The sequence below is a fragment of the Scomber scombrus genome, chromosome 6 (assembly GCF_963691925.1).
Source record: "Scomber scombrus chromosome 6, fScoSco1.1, whole genome shotgun sequence".
In the NCBI taxonomy this organism is placed as follows: Eukaryota; Metazoa; Chordata; class Actinopteri; order Scombriformes; family Scombridae; genus Scomber; species Scomber scombrus.
In genome coordinates, this window is record NC_084975.1 from 17268312 (window position 1) to 17283788 (window position 15477).

Below are 15477 nucleotides of genomic sequence, written 5' to 3' on the forward strand. Positions count from 1 at the left end.
AACTGACTCAACGTGTGGTTCATTCAGGCTGTTCAATAGAGGTCTTTTGTACAGGTATAGTTGTGTTTTCTTTGTCAGAATTTAACTGGAATAATCCAGGAGGTGTATGTCATGTAGAATATTAATGTTTGTGACATTTGGGCTCACCACTAACGCTAAGCTTTTATTAATAATAATGTATATTAATAATGCAGCCTGACAGGCACTTTTGGTTTTGCTAATTTAGTTACCTATAGGCACTGTTTGTGTTTTTTTAGGTCTAGACATACAAATTGGCATAATTAGGTATGGTCTGGTGTAACACTAATTTACATGGCAGACAAACTGTAGAAATGTCTTTGATATTGTCTGTGTACAGTGATAAATCCTGTGAAGCACTTAATCGGCCAGCGTGTCACTTCAATTTAACCTACTGCATATATTCACCTTCTGTAAGGCTCACACAGACAACTGATTAATTTATTGTATTTCCTTGAACTGTCTACCTCGGACACAACAGGCCTGTATACATGTTAAATCTTGATCTCACTGTTCTTTTTATCAGGAAGGAATTGCTCAAGATGGATGTCAAGAAAAAGACCTTCTTAGAGAACTTGCGTGTGAAAACTAAGTTTCCTAACCTGAAGAAGCAAGGTAAAAAGCCACTTGCCAAGCAGGGGAGGATGCTGGCCCACCGGCGCAGTATCTCCGTACCAGACCTAAGGTTTGTGCCAGGTGAAACATTTTCAACAGAGAGCCACTCTGGTGCCATCTTTTTTGGCATTTCCCCTGGTTTCAGTGATACTGATTCTATTGCAAGTGGCTCAATCCCTGATGGGCCGCTTTTCACAGAAAAACTGACCGATTCAGTCCCAGAAACTAGACTCAGAGTTTCCACAGATAACAGAGCTACAGGGTTTAACAGAATAAGTGCACCAGTAGAGGCATCAACCCTGTATGAGGAAATTAATGATGCGATAAAATCAGGCTCTGAGACAAATGTGAACTTGACTGGAGAAGCCGTGTATGCACAGGTGAATAAAAGAGCCAAGGAAAATGCACCAAAATTTACTTTTGAGCCTATTCCTGCACCAAGATCTGTTTATAAAAATGCACAAGTCCTGTCACCAAGACCAGACCTTGGAGAGAGAGAAAATCTCCTTGGTGAAATAGTTTGCATCCTTGAAGACACCACATTAGACATAGTGCCTCAAGGTTCAATTGCTGCAGCATTGGCCAGAGCAAACTCACTGGGAGATCAGGTGAGCCCTTACATAGAAAAGAAGACCACAATGTTTGAGCAGAAAAAGGCATCATTTGAAAATCTGACTCCACCAGCAATCAGAGGAAATACTCCTGGAGACAGGACGTCTCTGGTCATAGATACTCTGGGTACACCTCAGGAGAGTGCAGATGGCCTCTCTCTGGACTCTGCCTGTGATACTCCCAACGAGGACCGAGTCAACATGACCTGGACAACAGACTCGGAGGAACTCGAACGAGAACTCTTCCCTCCCTCGACGATGAAAGAGTTATGCATGGAAGAGACTCTGCAAGGAGGCCAGCTTGAGGATCCCCTGGAAGAAATAGCAGAGGTCAGTTTTTTTTTTTTTTTTTTTTGTTTTTTGGGGGGGGGGGGGGGGGGGGGGTGTAACAACTGTATTATACTCTGTATATTTAGAGGATTCTGCATGTACTGTAGACTTACCATATGTTATTTGAAGTTTGAATTTGGTGTCAAAGTAGAGTCATAATGATAAATCTAATGGATGTAAATCCAAACATGCTCAAGGATTTCAGAGACCCTATGACATAGTGATAGGAACCTAGATGAAACTGTTCATCTTTTAATAATCAAAGTATGGAAGCTGTATAATGCATCAAGGCCAGATTTCTGTAGTGCGTATAACTCTTTTTAAATAAAGTGATAAAGGTATGCAACTAATGATTATTTTATTGTTGATTAATCTCGTGAATTTTTTCTTGAATAATTTATTCATCGTTTTGTTTTTAAAATGTCATAAAAATAGTGAAAAATACCATTTACAATTTAATATAGCACATGGTGATGTCTTCAATTGTCTTTTTTTTATCTGACCAACAGTCTAAAATCTAAAGATACTCAGTTTACTATCATTTATGACACAGGAAAGCTAGCATTATTTTGGTTAAAAATAATTAAAACAATTCTTAGATTATCAAATTATTTGATCTGTGGATCGACTAATCAATTAATCAACTGATCACTGCAGCTCTAAAAACATGCTACTTGTTACTAATATAAAGTAAATAAACAACATAGTAGCATGCAATATATTCTTACCACAGTCACAATTGCATGCTTTCATTTCTCTTTCACATAGTATGGTTTTGTGTTTTCACACAATAGCTGTTATGCTAAAAGTCGTCCTCAGCCTCATTACATTCCTTTTCCACATTCACAGCATATCCTATATATGTATATATACATTGTGACAGTATAACTATTCATTCTACTGGTGCAACATATCAAAAGCAGCCTCAGATGGTTTGTGTTCGATGTAAAGTGACCACCCGGGATTTGGCGTTATATAGCCCTTGGGTATAGTTGAAACTAAAGCTATTCTATACTCTTTTGTCTCGATGCCTCTGAGACATGAAAACCAGTTGAAAACCTGTGTTACAAGTTAGCGACACATGGCACAGAGAGTTCTACAAACAGTACACAAAGAGGCTGATAACAACTCTCTTTGCCATAAACTTGATACTTGTTATGATTGTTAGAATTGTTTAAATACCTAAGACAGACCATTGTTTGTGTCCCTAAAAGACATGACTCTTCTTATAGCAGGAAGGAAGGAATACTTCCTCCTTACATTCTTACCTTTTTTCTAATTAAAGCTATCAAGTAGACCTCAAGAGCAGTAGACACATCCATACAGCTAAGCTTACATTTTTGAGTGTTTGCATTCAATATTTCATAAAATTGTACTACATTCCTCTGTAGACTACCAGTGAAATATGTGACTTTTTTGACGAAACCATACAAGATCCGTCAGAAAACTTGGTGAGTAGTCACTTGCGTGCTGTGCCCATTGAAGTATGCCAAGCACTTGATATTAAGAAAACATGTAAATGTGAATGGTCCTCCACTGCAGGTTAAGGACCCCCAAGGACCTGTCCCACTTCAGAGGTACCTCCTGAGCATCAATCTAAAGCAGGGAAAGAACCTGGTCATCAGAGACAAGCGCTCCGGTAGGTCAACAACTGGCAGGTGATCCATAAGCCTTTCACAACCTGTTAGTCGATAAAGCTGTCTTGCTTAGGTCCTGAGAAGATAATTACTAACTTTAATAAGCTAACATCAAATTGTTCTCTTAACAGCAGGCATTTTTTGAAACACCCTTGGATGAATCAGCACTGATCAAGAGATACCATATCAGTGTTCTTGTGCACGCACATGAACTAAAAGAATGCAGTTTTTCTATGTGTTGGTTCTTTGCCACAGCTGAGGAGTGAGGCTTTGATGACACACAACACATACACACAGCGCGGGTGCATTTAGTTAATCTTGTTGTGTTTGTAAGCCAGGGAAAAGTAGAGAAGAGGAAATGATTTATTGTGTATAAAGGAAAGATGGGATGTTTTCAGTTAATGCTTTTGTTTACTCGTGAGAATGACATCTCCTGTCAAGCAGAGTAAAGGAAAAAAACACATGAGAAAGGTATGCAGTCAGACCAGTATGACATAAGACAAACGGGGCTAAAGCAATCGGTACTAATTACAGATAGCTCATGTTATGTACATGAAACCACTAATATTTAATTAAAATTAATATGGAATTGAAATGGTATGACAGATGAAATTTGTTTATAAAATTTAATTGAAAATTAGACTTTCATAATTATTAAATAATCGACTGTTGGGATTTCTGGTAATAAAAACACATGGCACACAGATTTCAAAGAGAAAATGTTATTATTGCTTATCCAATAAAGATTCTGTATTAAAAATGGAGGCAGTTTTGCGCTAATATTCTTTTAGGTTAAATGTTGAAATTTGTCTACGAGAGGAGTGTTGAAGTTAAAAGATATTTTATTAATGTGATATAAACATTGTGCAGTAGTGCACTTGAATCCATACATACAAATAATAAGAAGAGAATGAGTACTGAGTGACACCTATATTGATCTGTGTGTGTGTGTGTGTGTGTTTGTGTGTGTGTCTGTGTGTGTGCGCGCGTGTGTGTGTGTGTGTGTGTGTGTGTGTGTGAGAGAGAGAGAAAGAGAGCGAGAGAGAAAGAGAAACAAGTATGAGACACATATCTTGCCAACTTGTGTTTTTCCTCATTCTCATCTTGACCCTACCCTGGGGCCCCTTAGACTTTACTTTGGGAAAGCAGCGACCTCAAGTGGTATTAAATGGAACTACAACATAAGAAAACGTGTGGTCTCATTATATATGGTTATTTACTGACAATCTTTTGACATAACTTATTTGACTTTTATAATTTGTTCTACTTAAAGTACAAATAATAGTTAAAACTGGTCATTTTAGACTGACAAATGCATTTCAAAGCAACATTTTAGGATATGATAAGCTACATTAATCTTATCTAATTGAAACAGTAAACCCTTAGGTGATGTAGTGGTTTTAGCCATTATTAGATTTAGCTCTGGCTCCTGTGGCTTTGGGAACTCACCTTAGAGCACACTGGTGAAAGGACCTTCCTAAAATTATGTTTTTTTTATTTTCACTGTCTGGTGGCAGGAGACCCTCCAAGCCTAGTGCCCTACTCCCTGCTAGTTGAGACCTTACTTTCCCTGACAAGATGGCACCATGATGATGCAATCCCCACACGCCCCCTGTCTCTCCACTGTTTGCCCAACAATCAACACCATGCCAAAGGCTCACCAATGGCATACATTGTCATTACATATTCTGAAAGGACCCACGCCACCAGCCCCCACTCCTTGGTTTTTGTTCTCCCCTTTTTTCCCATTAATTTCCATCGTCACCGTTCTCAGTCATGCCAGAGCTTTTCTCCTTGCTAGCTGCCACATTCTCCTCCTGTCAAGTTGCCTGGAGGTTTCCCTGTCACAGGCTGGCAGGGTGGAGCTGCTGTGGGTCCTGCCTGCCTTTGCGAGATGTTCATTTGGAGTGGGGAGCTGACAGGCCTGACAGCCCATCCCCACAGGGCCTTTGTCATGTGATTCAAGCCTCCCTGCAGGCTCTCTCAAGCACCCCTTTATTCCCCTATACAAATGAAGGCATGGGACTGGCTTTCATTTTTTGGCCAATCTGCATGCAATTGCTGAAACAAAGAAGTCCCATACCCCCACCCCACTCACAGACAGACTTTCTTAACAGGCTTGGGAGATTAACACTGGTTGCTTCTAGATTTTGGTTTCTGGTTGCCTCATGCTGGCGAGTGTTTCTACTCTTTCACAATTAAACAGCTACATCCCTCTGTTTTTGCAATGTGTGGGGTGCACCTCCTCCTCACATATTTCAGTCTCACACAACCAGCATGGGGGAAGGGTGTATATGTGTTCATGCGTGTTTTCATACATGCTAGTTTTTAAAGTGACAATATGTTTCATACAAAGTAAACATAGTTTACATTAAATAATTTAGTTTCAACACAGATTACTCTGAAATTTGTGTTTTTACACTATTGTTGTACAGTATGTTAACTAAACCAAGGTAATTAATACCTAATAAATGTGTCACAACGTTGTCTTGCTGTTTTGCGTTTTTTATTTAAAGGTACCAGCGATCCTTATGTGAAGTTCAAACTTGAAGGAAAACAGTTCTATAAAAGCAAAGTGGTTTATAAAAACCTGAATCCACGATGGAATGAGTCCTTCTCCCATCCTCTACGAGACAGAGAGCATATTGTGGAAGTTCGGGTAGGCATGCTGTTAGTTGTCCTAAAACCTCTTTGAATAGATATAAATTATCTAATGATACAAAAGTGGTCTTGCACAAGAGCACACTGTAAAAATTGTATTGATTTTTGTAATGTCGTGGCAGGTCTATGATAAAAATCGAACGAGTGACGACTTCATGGGTTCCAGCACTATTTCACTGAAAAATCTTGACTTGTACAAGTAAGTGATATGTATGTATAGAATACATTGTCAAAACAATATCCATAAGTGGTTATCAATTATAATATTCATGCCCTTTTATCTCTTCACAGAACCTATGAAATGGAGTTGCGTCTTGATGATCCGAAAAGTAAGGAAGATGACATGGGAGTTATTCTCGTTGATGTCTGCCTAATGTTTAGAGATGCCACCATCAAACGAGGCCCTGTATATGTGCGTATTTCTGATATAAGAAGTCTTTGTTCATACAAATCTTTGTTCCTGGTCTTCTTTGAATTATTTGTACTGATTTATGTAATTATTTTCTTTTCATAGAAATGGCAGGCAAAGAAGAATAAGGTATGGATTTTGATGTCATCATATTTACTCTTAAAATTTCCTAATTGTGTCCAGAATGCCATCATTTTTACATTCAACCTTGTCGTTTACTGGGTGCTTATGGTTACCCTGATGTAAAACACTAGGGGGCAGTAGCTCACTGTACTATGGTGCAACAAAGAATGAGGCGTATGCTCAGGACTCAATCTTTTTTGTGTAACCTTGGTTTCAGCACAGCCTATTGCTTTTGTGGTTTTATAGTGAACCTTTTTTGCAATGCATATTATTTTCAGTGGTATCATTTGCTGTGGAAAAGTATGGTACAATATTACGCTCTTATCAAAACCAAAATAATAATGACCAAATATGTTGTGATGAAAGAGCTCTTAGATGAGTATTATATAGCAGTATTTGGTTTTGTAGTAAACAAAGTTCCATTTCCTCTCAAGTGGTTTTCAATATATTGCAACTGTAATTAGATTCAGAGTGAAATAGGTGGATTGCTGTTTGGGTCTCACGCTGCAGTGAGTGGGTTTATATTCACACCTATGTTGTCACTACATCTGCCACTGTTCAGTCTCTTGATGGTCCAGTAGACAAAATCAATTTGAAATTAGATGACAAAGAAATGAAACCATTTTCATACACATAGTAGGTTATCCACTACAGATGGTTAAAGATACTCAAAGGGAGACAGAAATGTGTGATTGGACTCTGCACAATGTTATGCCGCCTAAATCACAGTGCTAATTTAAAAATGTAACAATGCCATTTTTTTCCCATTTCATTTTTGACAAACGTACAGTACCTTATTGCGTTTAACACCTATCCTGGAAGTGCTGAATACACAGCTCTTACAGCTCTACTCCCCCTCTTTCAGAACATCGTTTTCTCCCTCTGTGTTACCACCGCAGAGACAGGGAATGGCAAGTGCCTTAGTAAAACTCTGCTGTGTGATAGTGTTTCAAACAGGAGGGGGGCGTATGGGTGAAGCAGGAGGGGGACTCTGCTGTTCGAGGCATGTTGCCAGTGTGGGATGCCTAAGATCGGCAAGGCTGATAATTCCCAGGCATAGCGGGCAATAACCCAGATGTTAGGATGTAATATCACAGCTGTGGATGGACATTGCTGAGGTACCAGCCAAATGGACCTGGGTCTGAGCTCATCGTGCTTGTCCCCATGCTGTCCCACCATATGGAAGCAATCGTACAGCCCTTTTAGGACCAGGAATAGATTCTCTTTAGGGGCCACTTACAGTTAAGTGGAATTGTTTTATTGGCCGCTGAGATAGAAATGTGTCCAAGATAAACACTTGGGATGACTTGGCTGAGGCCTGTTTTATATCGCTCCTCCACTCCCTCTGTTCTTCTTCTTTTGAAGGGTCTGATATTTATAGGGCTGTGCCTGTGGTATTCCATGTTAATTCAGGTCCCTGAGATGTGCTTTGATCCCCTCCGGATTGGGTGGCAATGTGGGTTGTGACCCTGTAGTGAAGAGGAGGGGCCGGAGTGGCAGGGGAGTTGTAGTGGGGCTGTTTGAAGCAGCGTCGGCGGGGCAGCCGAAGGAGCTGGGCAATCAAAGAGGCTAGAGCAGATTACGGTCCTGCTCTTTAATTACAGTCAGCCCTACACAACCTCTCTGCTGTTTGTTTTTACAGCCCTGGCCTATCACCGCATGGCCTCACGGGAACTCGAACATGGAAACATATCAAGGCCTTTCTCTCGCTCACTCCCTCTGTGACACATGGCAGGAGAAGTGGATTATTTGCTGGGCTTGTCCTTGATTTCCAAGTTCTCATATGCACAACATCTTTGCTATTTTTGTAGTCTCACCTGAGAAGAAAAAATTTGTTATTTTGCTGGTTAAATTAAAATTGGAGGAATTTGCCAACAAGCAAACTCTGATGCTGGCCATACATACTGCATGTATGCATAATTTGCTGATGAGAGAGCTGTGCGGTTTGCATCATTACTCACTGCTGCCTGCTGTCTCTGGTGCAGTATGCCAAGTGTCCTGCCTCCCCACACTCAGCCTGGGAGCCAGTGATGAGTGGGACTGTCACAGCCAGGGACATCTGGCTGCTCGCTGACGTCCCTCTCTTCCTCTCACTCCAGGAGCCTCAGTGGTGTGGCTTGCCTGTCAGAAGAGATGTGCTAATGTGCTCCAACAGAGATGTGCTGTATAGTGTAAACCTTTGTCCTACTTTTATGCACTCTGTGAACATGATGAGGTGCCAGGTTGAAGGGGGAGCAGGTAAACAGAGGGGAGCGCACAGAACTTCCACACAAATAGTTCTCCCTTTTTAAAACTGCAACTGTCTGTGTGTATTATTGCCCTGCAGCAGAACCAGGCCACCCCAACTGGGCGTCCAGCTGAAGTGCCGAAGAATCAGCTAAAGAACCAGATGTGGACAGGAGTGCTCAGTATCACCTTGGTGGAGGGACTGGATCTGCCGCAATATGGTCATGGGGACATTTATGTCCGCTTTCGACTTGGTGATCAGAAGTACAAGAGCAAGGTTGGACTTATTTTTTAAAGTAGTTCTTAAGTCTTTCTCTTACTTACTTACTTACTTACTACCTTTTCTACACCCGCTTTTTTTCACATGCTCTTCTGTCTTTTTAATGTCTGCTCTTTATACTTCAAGTCTTTCTTCCCTGCCCCTATCTCTTACTTCCCCGCTTCTCTCTCTCAGCAGGTACCTGTCAGTGACTCACCTCCACCTTGGCTCACTGGGCCATGGCAGAGGCAGCTCATTAGACTGGGCAAGGCTGCCACTCACTTCACCCTGTGCTTTGTGGGGCTGGGCTTCATTGCCTTCATTTGCATACCCAGCATGCCCTGTTCATCTACCTGTTCTTGTTGGCCTCCCCCCTGATGATTCTATGGTGCACTTGTCTTGTGTTGTCGTGTCATTTCTTTGTAAACCTCTCTGCTTTCCTCTCTGCTTGTTTGTTTGTTGAACAAAGCTGATTCTAATTGGAAGCTGTCAGTGTTTACAATCCCAGAGTGGCTACTGAGGTGTGCACATACAAGCACACACAAATAGACGTCTCTTTCTCCTCTCCTGCCTCGTTCTGGTTGGACTGAATGAGGACTTAATCCACCTGTCATGCAGGAGCTGCTCAGTCTGATAATGCATTAAACCTGACATCACGTCCAAGTGTGTGTTTCCACATTTCTGTATGAGCTGAATCTGTGTCTTTATTGCCCTTAGAACCTTTGCATTCAGCCCAATCCCCAGTGGAGAGAGCAGTTTGACTTCAATCAGTTTGAAGTTATCCAGGAACCTCTGCAGGTGGAGGTGTACTCTAAGAGAGGAAGGAAGGGTGAAGAATCATGGGGGATGTGAGTATTTCCTGGTGGCTGGTGTTAATTTTGCTCACATTGGCTCTTCCACAGAACCAGTTGGCCTTATGTGTTTGAATGGAGCGATCTTCCTTTTGTGTTTCAGGTTTGACATTGACCAATCGAGACTTCAGCTTAATGAGAGACAGCTCTACACTCAGGCACTGGATCCAGGAAAGGGCAGACTGGTGTGTTTGGTCACTCTTAGACCCAGCTGGGGAGTCTCCATCTCTGACTCTGAGACAGCTACCTTGGAGAAGCCCGACGAGAGAGACAAGCTAATGGAGAAATTCGTTAGTACATTTTTGTTTTTTGTTAATTTTTGCATAAAAAACTGGTCCCCAAATATTGGTATAATATTCTATTGGCAATGTACAGTTTAGTAAGCACTCTAATTTATCCAGTTTAGTAAGGAATGCAAATAGTTAAAAAAAATGTTATGCTATAAACCCATTTTCAATTACATTGAAATTATTCTGCTACATTCCAGGTGTTAAGAATACAATTTTATGTGATGCGTTTATTAACCATGCTCAAAAAAGAATAACAACTTTTTAAACCCTCCTGTTTTTTCAGAGCTTAAAGAACTCTCACAAGTCTGTGGGCGAGGTCGGTTTCCTTCAGGTCAAGGTTATAAAGGCAAATGATCTTCCAGCAACAGACCTCAATGGTAACATGAAGCAATTCACTACTTACACTCTGTTTTCTATTCTCATGGTCATGGCCTTTTACTTTACATTAAATAATAACACAAATTTGTCACTTGCAGGAAAAAGCAACCCCTTGTGTGTTATTGAGCTCGGAAACAGCAAACTTCAAACTCACGCAGTCCACAAGACCCTCAATCCTGAGTGGAACAAAGCATTGACATTGTATGTAGGACATGTGGAAAAATAATCAAAACATCTGTCCTGTTTTAACTTGAATAACATATGTGTTACTATGATGTTACAGCCCAATTAAGGACATTCATGATGTGATAGAGTTGACTGTCCTGGATGAAAATGGAGACAACATATTGGGGAAAGTGGCCATTCCATTATTGACTGTAAGTCTGTATGACCAGCCATTTTGTTACAACTGTTAAAGGATTACATTTATTACATATTAATTTTGGACATAAAAAATATCAAGTAGTTGTAAATTATAATTATCAATATACTGTGTTTTTAAATTCCTAAAGGTTCAGAATGGACAGCAGATATGTCTGTTCTTGAAGAAAGAAGACTTGGAAAGTGCGTCTAAAGGAACTGTCACACTGGAGCTGGAGGTTGTCTACAACAAAGTCAGTATCAAATACATATAATCAATCTTTTTGAAAGTTAAGCTTTTTCAAATGCTCTGAAATGTTGAAAGTAAAAAATTAACTGAACTGTGGTGTTTCTTTTTTCTTTCTTTGTCCTAGGTCAGAGCTGGTATCAGAACCTTCCGACCAAAGGAGGGAAAATTAATGGAGGAAAACCCAAAGTTCTCCAAGAAGGTTGTCTGAGTTGATGTTTTTAGCAGATGGAACAAAAAGGCTCCCCCTCTATACATACTACTAAGTAGCCACAACAAAACTACACACGGTCATAGTTTGAATTGGTCATATTCAAACCAATTAGTTTAATTGGCTTTAAACATTTAACTTTGTACGTAGGAAAATAAGGGACTGTAAAGCTGATTCAACCTCATTGCACAGTCATAAACATTATGTCCAGTATCAATTGACACTAACTGGTGTTTTGTTCCAATTATTTCCCATTAGCTTCTTGCCCGGAATATATATCGGGTTCGAAAAATCAGCACAGCAGTTCTGTACACGTTACAGTACATTAAAAGCTGTTTTCAATGGGAGAGCACACAACGGAGTCTAATAGCATTTCTGGTAAGTCATTGCCTCACGTTAATGAACTCTCTTTAAGCCTTAGGGCGAACAAGTTTTGTCCCGTTTCACTGCAGCCCAGTTTTAACTCTTTCATTTTATTTGAATTAAATGTTGAGGAGAATCTTCGGTTTAGCCATTTTCTCTCTCTGCTAGTCTTTTTCCCATGAAAAACAATGGCTGGCTTCTGTTTTTATCCCATGCGTATGTGATGGATGTGTGTTATCCTTTAAATCAAACCCCACTTGGCTTTCTTTCAGTTCTGATGACATTAGAGTGTATTTGAAGGGGTGGGGTTTGGGCGTTTGTACATCTGACTTCTTAGCAAAGCCTCCTAACCCGGGGCACAGTGTAAGGAGGATCACAGTCTCAGCTTCCTTGGGTGGAGGAGTGACAGTCTGCCTCCGAGATTTGAACCTTGTTTAAATGTCTCTGTTTAGCTGTTTTTAATGAGGGTATGTGATCTAAGGTCCTAAGCTTAAATAATCTTAAATCACCCTGTGAATCCCCCTCAGTACAGCACATGTAATGTCATGATTAAGAGTGTACACTTGCCATGAAAGCCCTGCCAGCACCGTGTCAGGGTGAGGAAGCGGTCACAGACAGGGTGTGTGAAGAACTCTCCTTTCACCGCTTTTCTTCTGTCTGCTCTGTCTCAGGATGACATGCAATTCATACCTGGTGTATTCTATAAGCCCTTCTCACTGATCCTGAGGTGCAAATCCCCTCAGGCAATGGCCAGGCTCAATGTATCACAGCCTTTAGAACAGCAAGGCACACAGACAGGCAGGCGGACACACAGACAGGAAGACCGAGAACAATGCAGGCGATTGTATAAGGATAGAGTGGGAGGCAGGCTGCTATCTGGGAAAGAAAGTTGGAGTGCAGAAAGAGGAAGACAGTTCAGTGAGAGTGCGGTCTCCGAAGTAAGATAGGGAGAGACTTGGAGGCAGGCGGGCAGGCAGGGATATGGGCATGAGAGCAGGAGGATAGGCAGGCTGACAGGTGACAGGTCAGCGGGATGGGGCCATCTTCTTCCACCTATAATTAGATCCTCCGCAGGCGATGGGAGTGTGTGGTGGCACACTCTAATCTTTCATTTCCACTTCTACTCCTCCTGCTGTTTAGCAGTGTAGCACACAAAATAGAGATCTTAGAATGAAGGAAAAGGATCTCACACAAGCAGTTTTTTCATCAAGATCATCATTGTTACTGTAATGGAGTGGTTCCCAATCTTATTTTTGTCAGTTGTATTTTGCTGCCCATCAGCGAAGATTGTAATTCTGACATCGACTCTAGCTGTTTTGTCATGCTGCTGTCCTTTTATTTGAAAAAAAAACTGCTCAATGTTTTCAGACACTGGCACCAAAGTGCTGGTTGATATTTTTAAAAGCAGACAGTCACTGAGTAGTCAGAGTACGCCTTTGTCTGCGATGAGGTGTGCTTCAAATAGTCTAAGTGTCGAAGGTGCATGGTGAGAATCGCCCAGAGTGAATCTTCCACTGTGTATTCATCACCCACTCATCGGCAGATTGAGAGGGGTGAAAAGTTTGTGTTTTTTTTTTTTTCAATGAATAAATTCTCAACAAGCAACAAGCACAGCAAACATGCAAATGACATGTAAATATTGCTTAATTGATAGCAACAGTAAAACCCCTGCATTTACACTACTGTCTGACAGTCAGTAGGGGTGACAACAAGGTCTTGACTGACTGTCATTACATGCCACTATATACACTAGTGCACCTGCCCACTCCAGGGCCAGCCACTGTACATCATTTGCAATTAAGTTAGTGTTTGGAGCTGTCTAAAGCAGCATGCCACCATGTGCCTTAATGAAAGCAGCTCCCACTCCTATCTTTATATCTTTAGGCAGTGGTAATAAGGTAACTGATTCAGACATTGACAGATGGCCTCTGCTTGCCTCTCAGATGTGCATAATTATACCACTAGTGTCTGCTCTTTTCCACAGTGGAAGGCAGCACACGGCTTCTCAGGGTATGCCGGTAGGAAATGCTGCAGTGGTGGGTCTAGCTTTAATATACATTACAATACATTATTTATCAAGCAGGCAGACCAGTCCTACCCTTTTACACCATATACATCCTGTAATGCATTACTGCTGCTGTGGTTTCTATTGGGACTGCGGGATGCTCGCGTAGTGCTTTACCAGGAATACTTAGCCATTATATCACTCAGTCCCACAGGCCAATTTTTTGAACTCCACACAGCATGCAGTCCACATTTCTATCCTGTTTATGTAGATTCATGTATGCATTATGAAGTGGTTGTTGGTGTGTGGTGTAAGGTATTCAAATTTTGCATGAGGGATCACTGCTTCGGTCCATGTTAACCAAGTAGATTGTAATGTGAAAATACAAATGTTTTGTGGTGAATTCTCCTTTGTTCATATCAAGATAACTTCTCTCTAATAAGTAGCAATCAGAAAGCTGCACAAGCAGGAATATATGATTTCAGCATTTACAGATTAATAGTTTATTTAGTTTTATGCTGCTACTGACTGTTATTGTGTGAGAGACAACTCTGCAATGAATGGAAAGACTTGCGGTATTGTAACAGTGCAGGAGGTTACTTGTCTTGATTGTGAAATCTCATCAGTGCGTACTTCTTGAAGCCTTCGATTTTCCACCATTGGGTTGCAGTTTTAAAATAGTCTCTCTAATTAGGTAATGTAACAAAAAGAAGAAAAAAAAACAAGAAAAAGAAAAAAATATTACTCACGCATTTAAACAAAGTTCTGGCAAATCCTCATAAACACGGAACGGAAATACAAACAAGAAGTTTGGATTTTTTTCCCCTCTGCTTGTTTATGCTACAGTAATGAGCATAGGATCTGCGCTTTTCAAGAGTTTGACAACAGCATGTTCCCTTCTCTGAGAGAGAGAAAATGTGACAGCTAAAATCTTCATAAAATAACGGCCTTTAGATGTGCTTTTCACTAAGACTGAGCGAGATGAATGTGCTATACATCAGCACTGACTGCAGAGGGGTCACCCAGAGTTCTTTGCTGCACGCAAGAATAGGACCTGTAGATGGAGCTACAGCACTACAGGAAATGTGAATGGAGGCTCTAAGGAGATCAGTTACTTTTCCCAACAGGAGCCATTCGTGGGAACAACTTGGAGTGAAATCCTCCATTCTGTGCATTAGACCAAGAGACACAAGTTTCTTCCACAAAAAAGATGAAGGGGAAAAAAAGCTAAATGAGCATGTATTAGCCAGCCAAATTAATCTGTTTCAGAAGTTTAAAGTTGAGAACAATTTTGATTTAGATGAAATGGATGAAAGTTAAAAAAGAAAAAGGATAATTTACACTTGAAAGCTGATTTTGAGCTTTGCTGTCATTAGACCGCTTTAAGTATTTAAGTAGAATTAATATTTAAACATATGAGGTACCTCATCTGTCAGGAGTTGGACTAGAAAGAAACCTGTATACCTTATGTGAGTATTTGAACCATTTTCTTTTTGACACTGCCAGGTAGCAACCGCTTTAGACATCATTTGACAGCCTGTGAAATGCTGATTGCCTCACATCACACACTGTAAAGATGGCATTTGATGAATGTTTGATGCGGTGCAGCTGTAAACACACTTGGCAGCTGCAACGGGCGCTTTTTTGGGGGCTGATAGAATCATCGTCTCCCCAGATGAGGGCAGGACAGGGTCAAAGCTGGCTCCAGAGGCCTCGGGAGACCACCTGTGTAGAACCATGGCAGTCGGGGCCATTAACCAGAACACCAGCCCGACTGAGATCAAAGACATAATCAGAGTTGTCATAATTGTTCTTGTTAACACTGTTCCTGAAAATGAGATGCTTTGTGAGTCTTGGATCTGCCCGTTTGTGGTTTACTGCAT

At 40.9% G+C, this 15477-nt stretch overlaps 1 protein-coding gene across 1 annotated transcript in view; it reads left to right on the forward strand.

Moving 5' to 3' along the window:
- Positions 1 to 560: 560 nt before the first annotated feature.
- The window catches only part of mctp2a (multiple C2 domains, transmembrane 2a), a 30811-nt gene continuing 15894 nt past the window's right edge, over positions 561 to 15477 (forward strand). Inside the window, exons 1-15 of the mRNA XM_062421500.1 lie at positions 561 to 1574; positions 3117 to 3213; positions 5728 to 5870; positions 5995 to 6071; positions 6164 to 6278; positions 8390 to 8575; positions 8731 to 8907; positions 9607 to 9737; positions 9844 to 10030; positions 10314 to 10407; positions 10507 to 10609; positions 10692 to 10785; positions 10921 to 11022; positions 11143 to 11217; positions 11485 to 11604. Coding sequence (XP_062277484.1) covers positions 561 to 1574; positions 3117 to 3213; positions 5728 to 5870; positions 5995 to 6071; positions 6164 to 6278; positions 8390 to 8575; positions 8731 to 8907; positions 9607 to 9737; positions 9844 to 10030; positions 10314 to 10407; positions 10507 to 10609; positions 10692 to 10785; positions 10921 to 11022; positions 11143 to 11217; positions 11485 to 11604 — 2715 coding nt within the window. The remainder of the gene's footprint in view (positions 1575 to 3116; positions 3214 to 5727; positions 5871 to 5994; positions 6072 to 6163; positions 6279 to 8389; positions 8576 to 8730; positions 8908 to 9606; positions 9738 to 9843; positions 10031 to 10313; positions 10408 to 10506; positions 10610 to 10691; positions 10786 to 10920; positions 11023 to 11142; positions 11218 to 11484; positions 11605 to 15477) is intronic.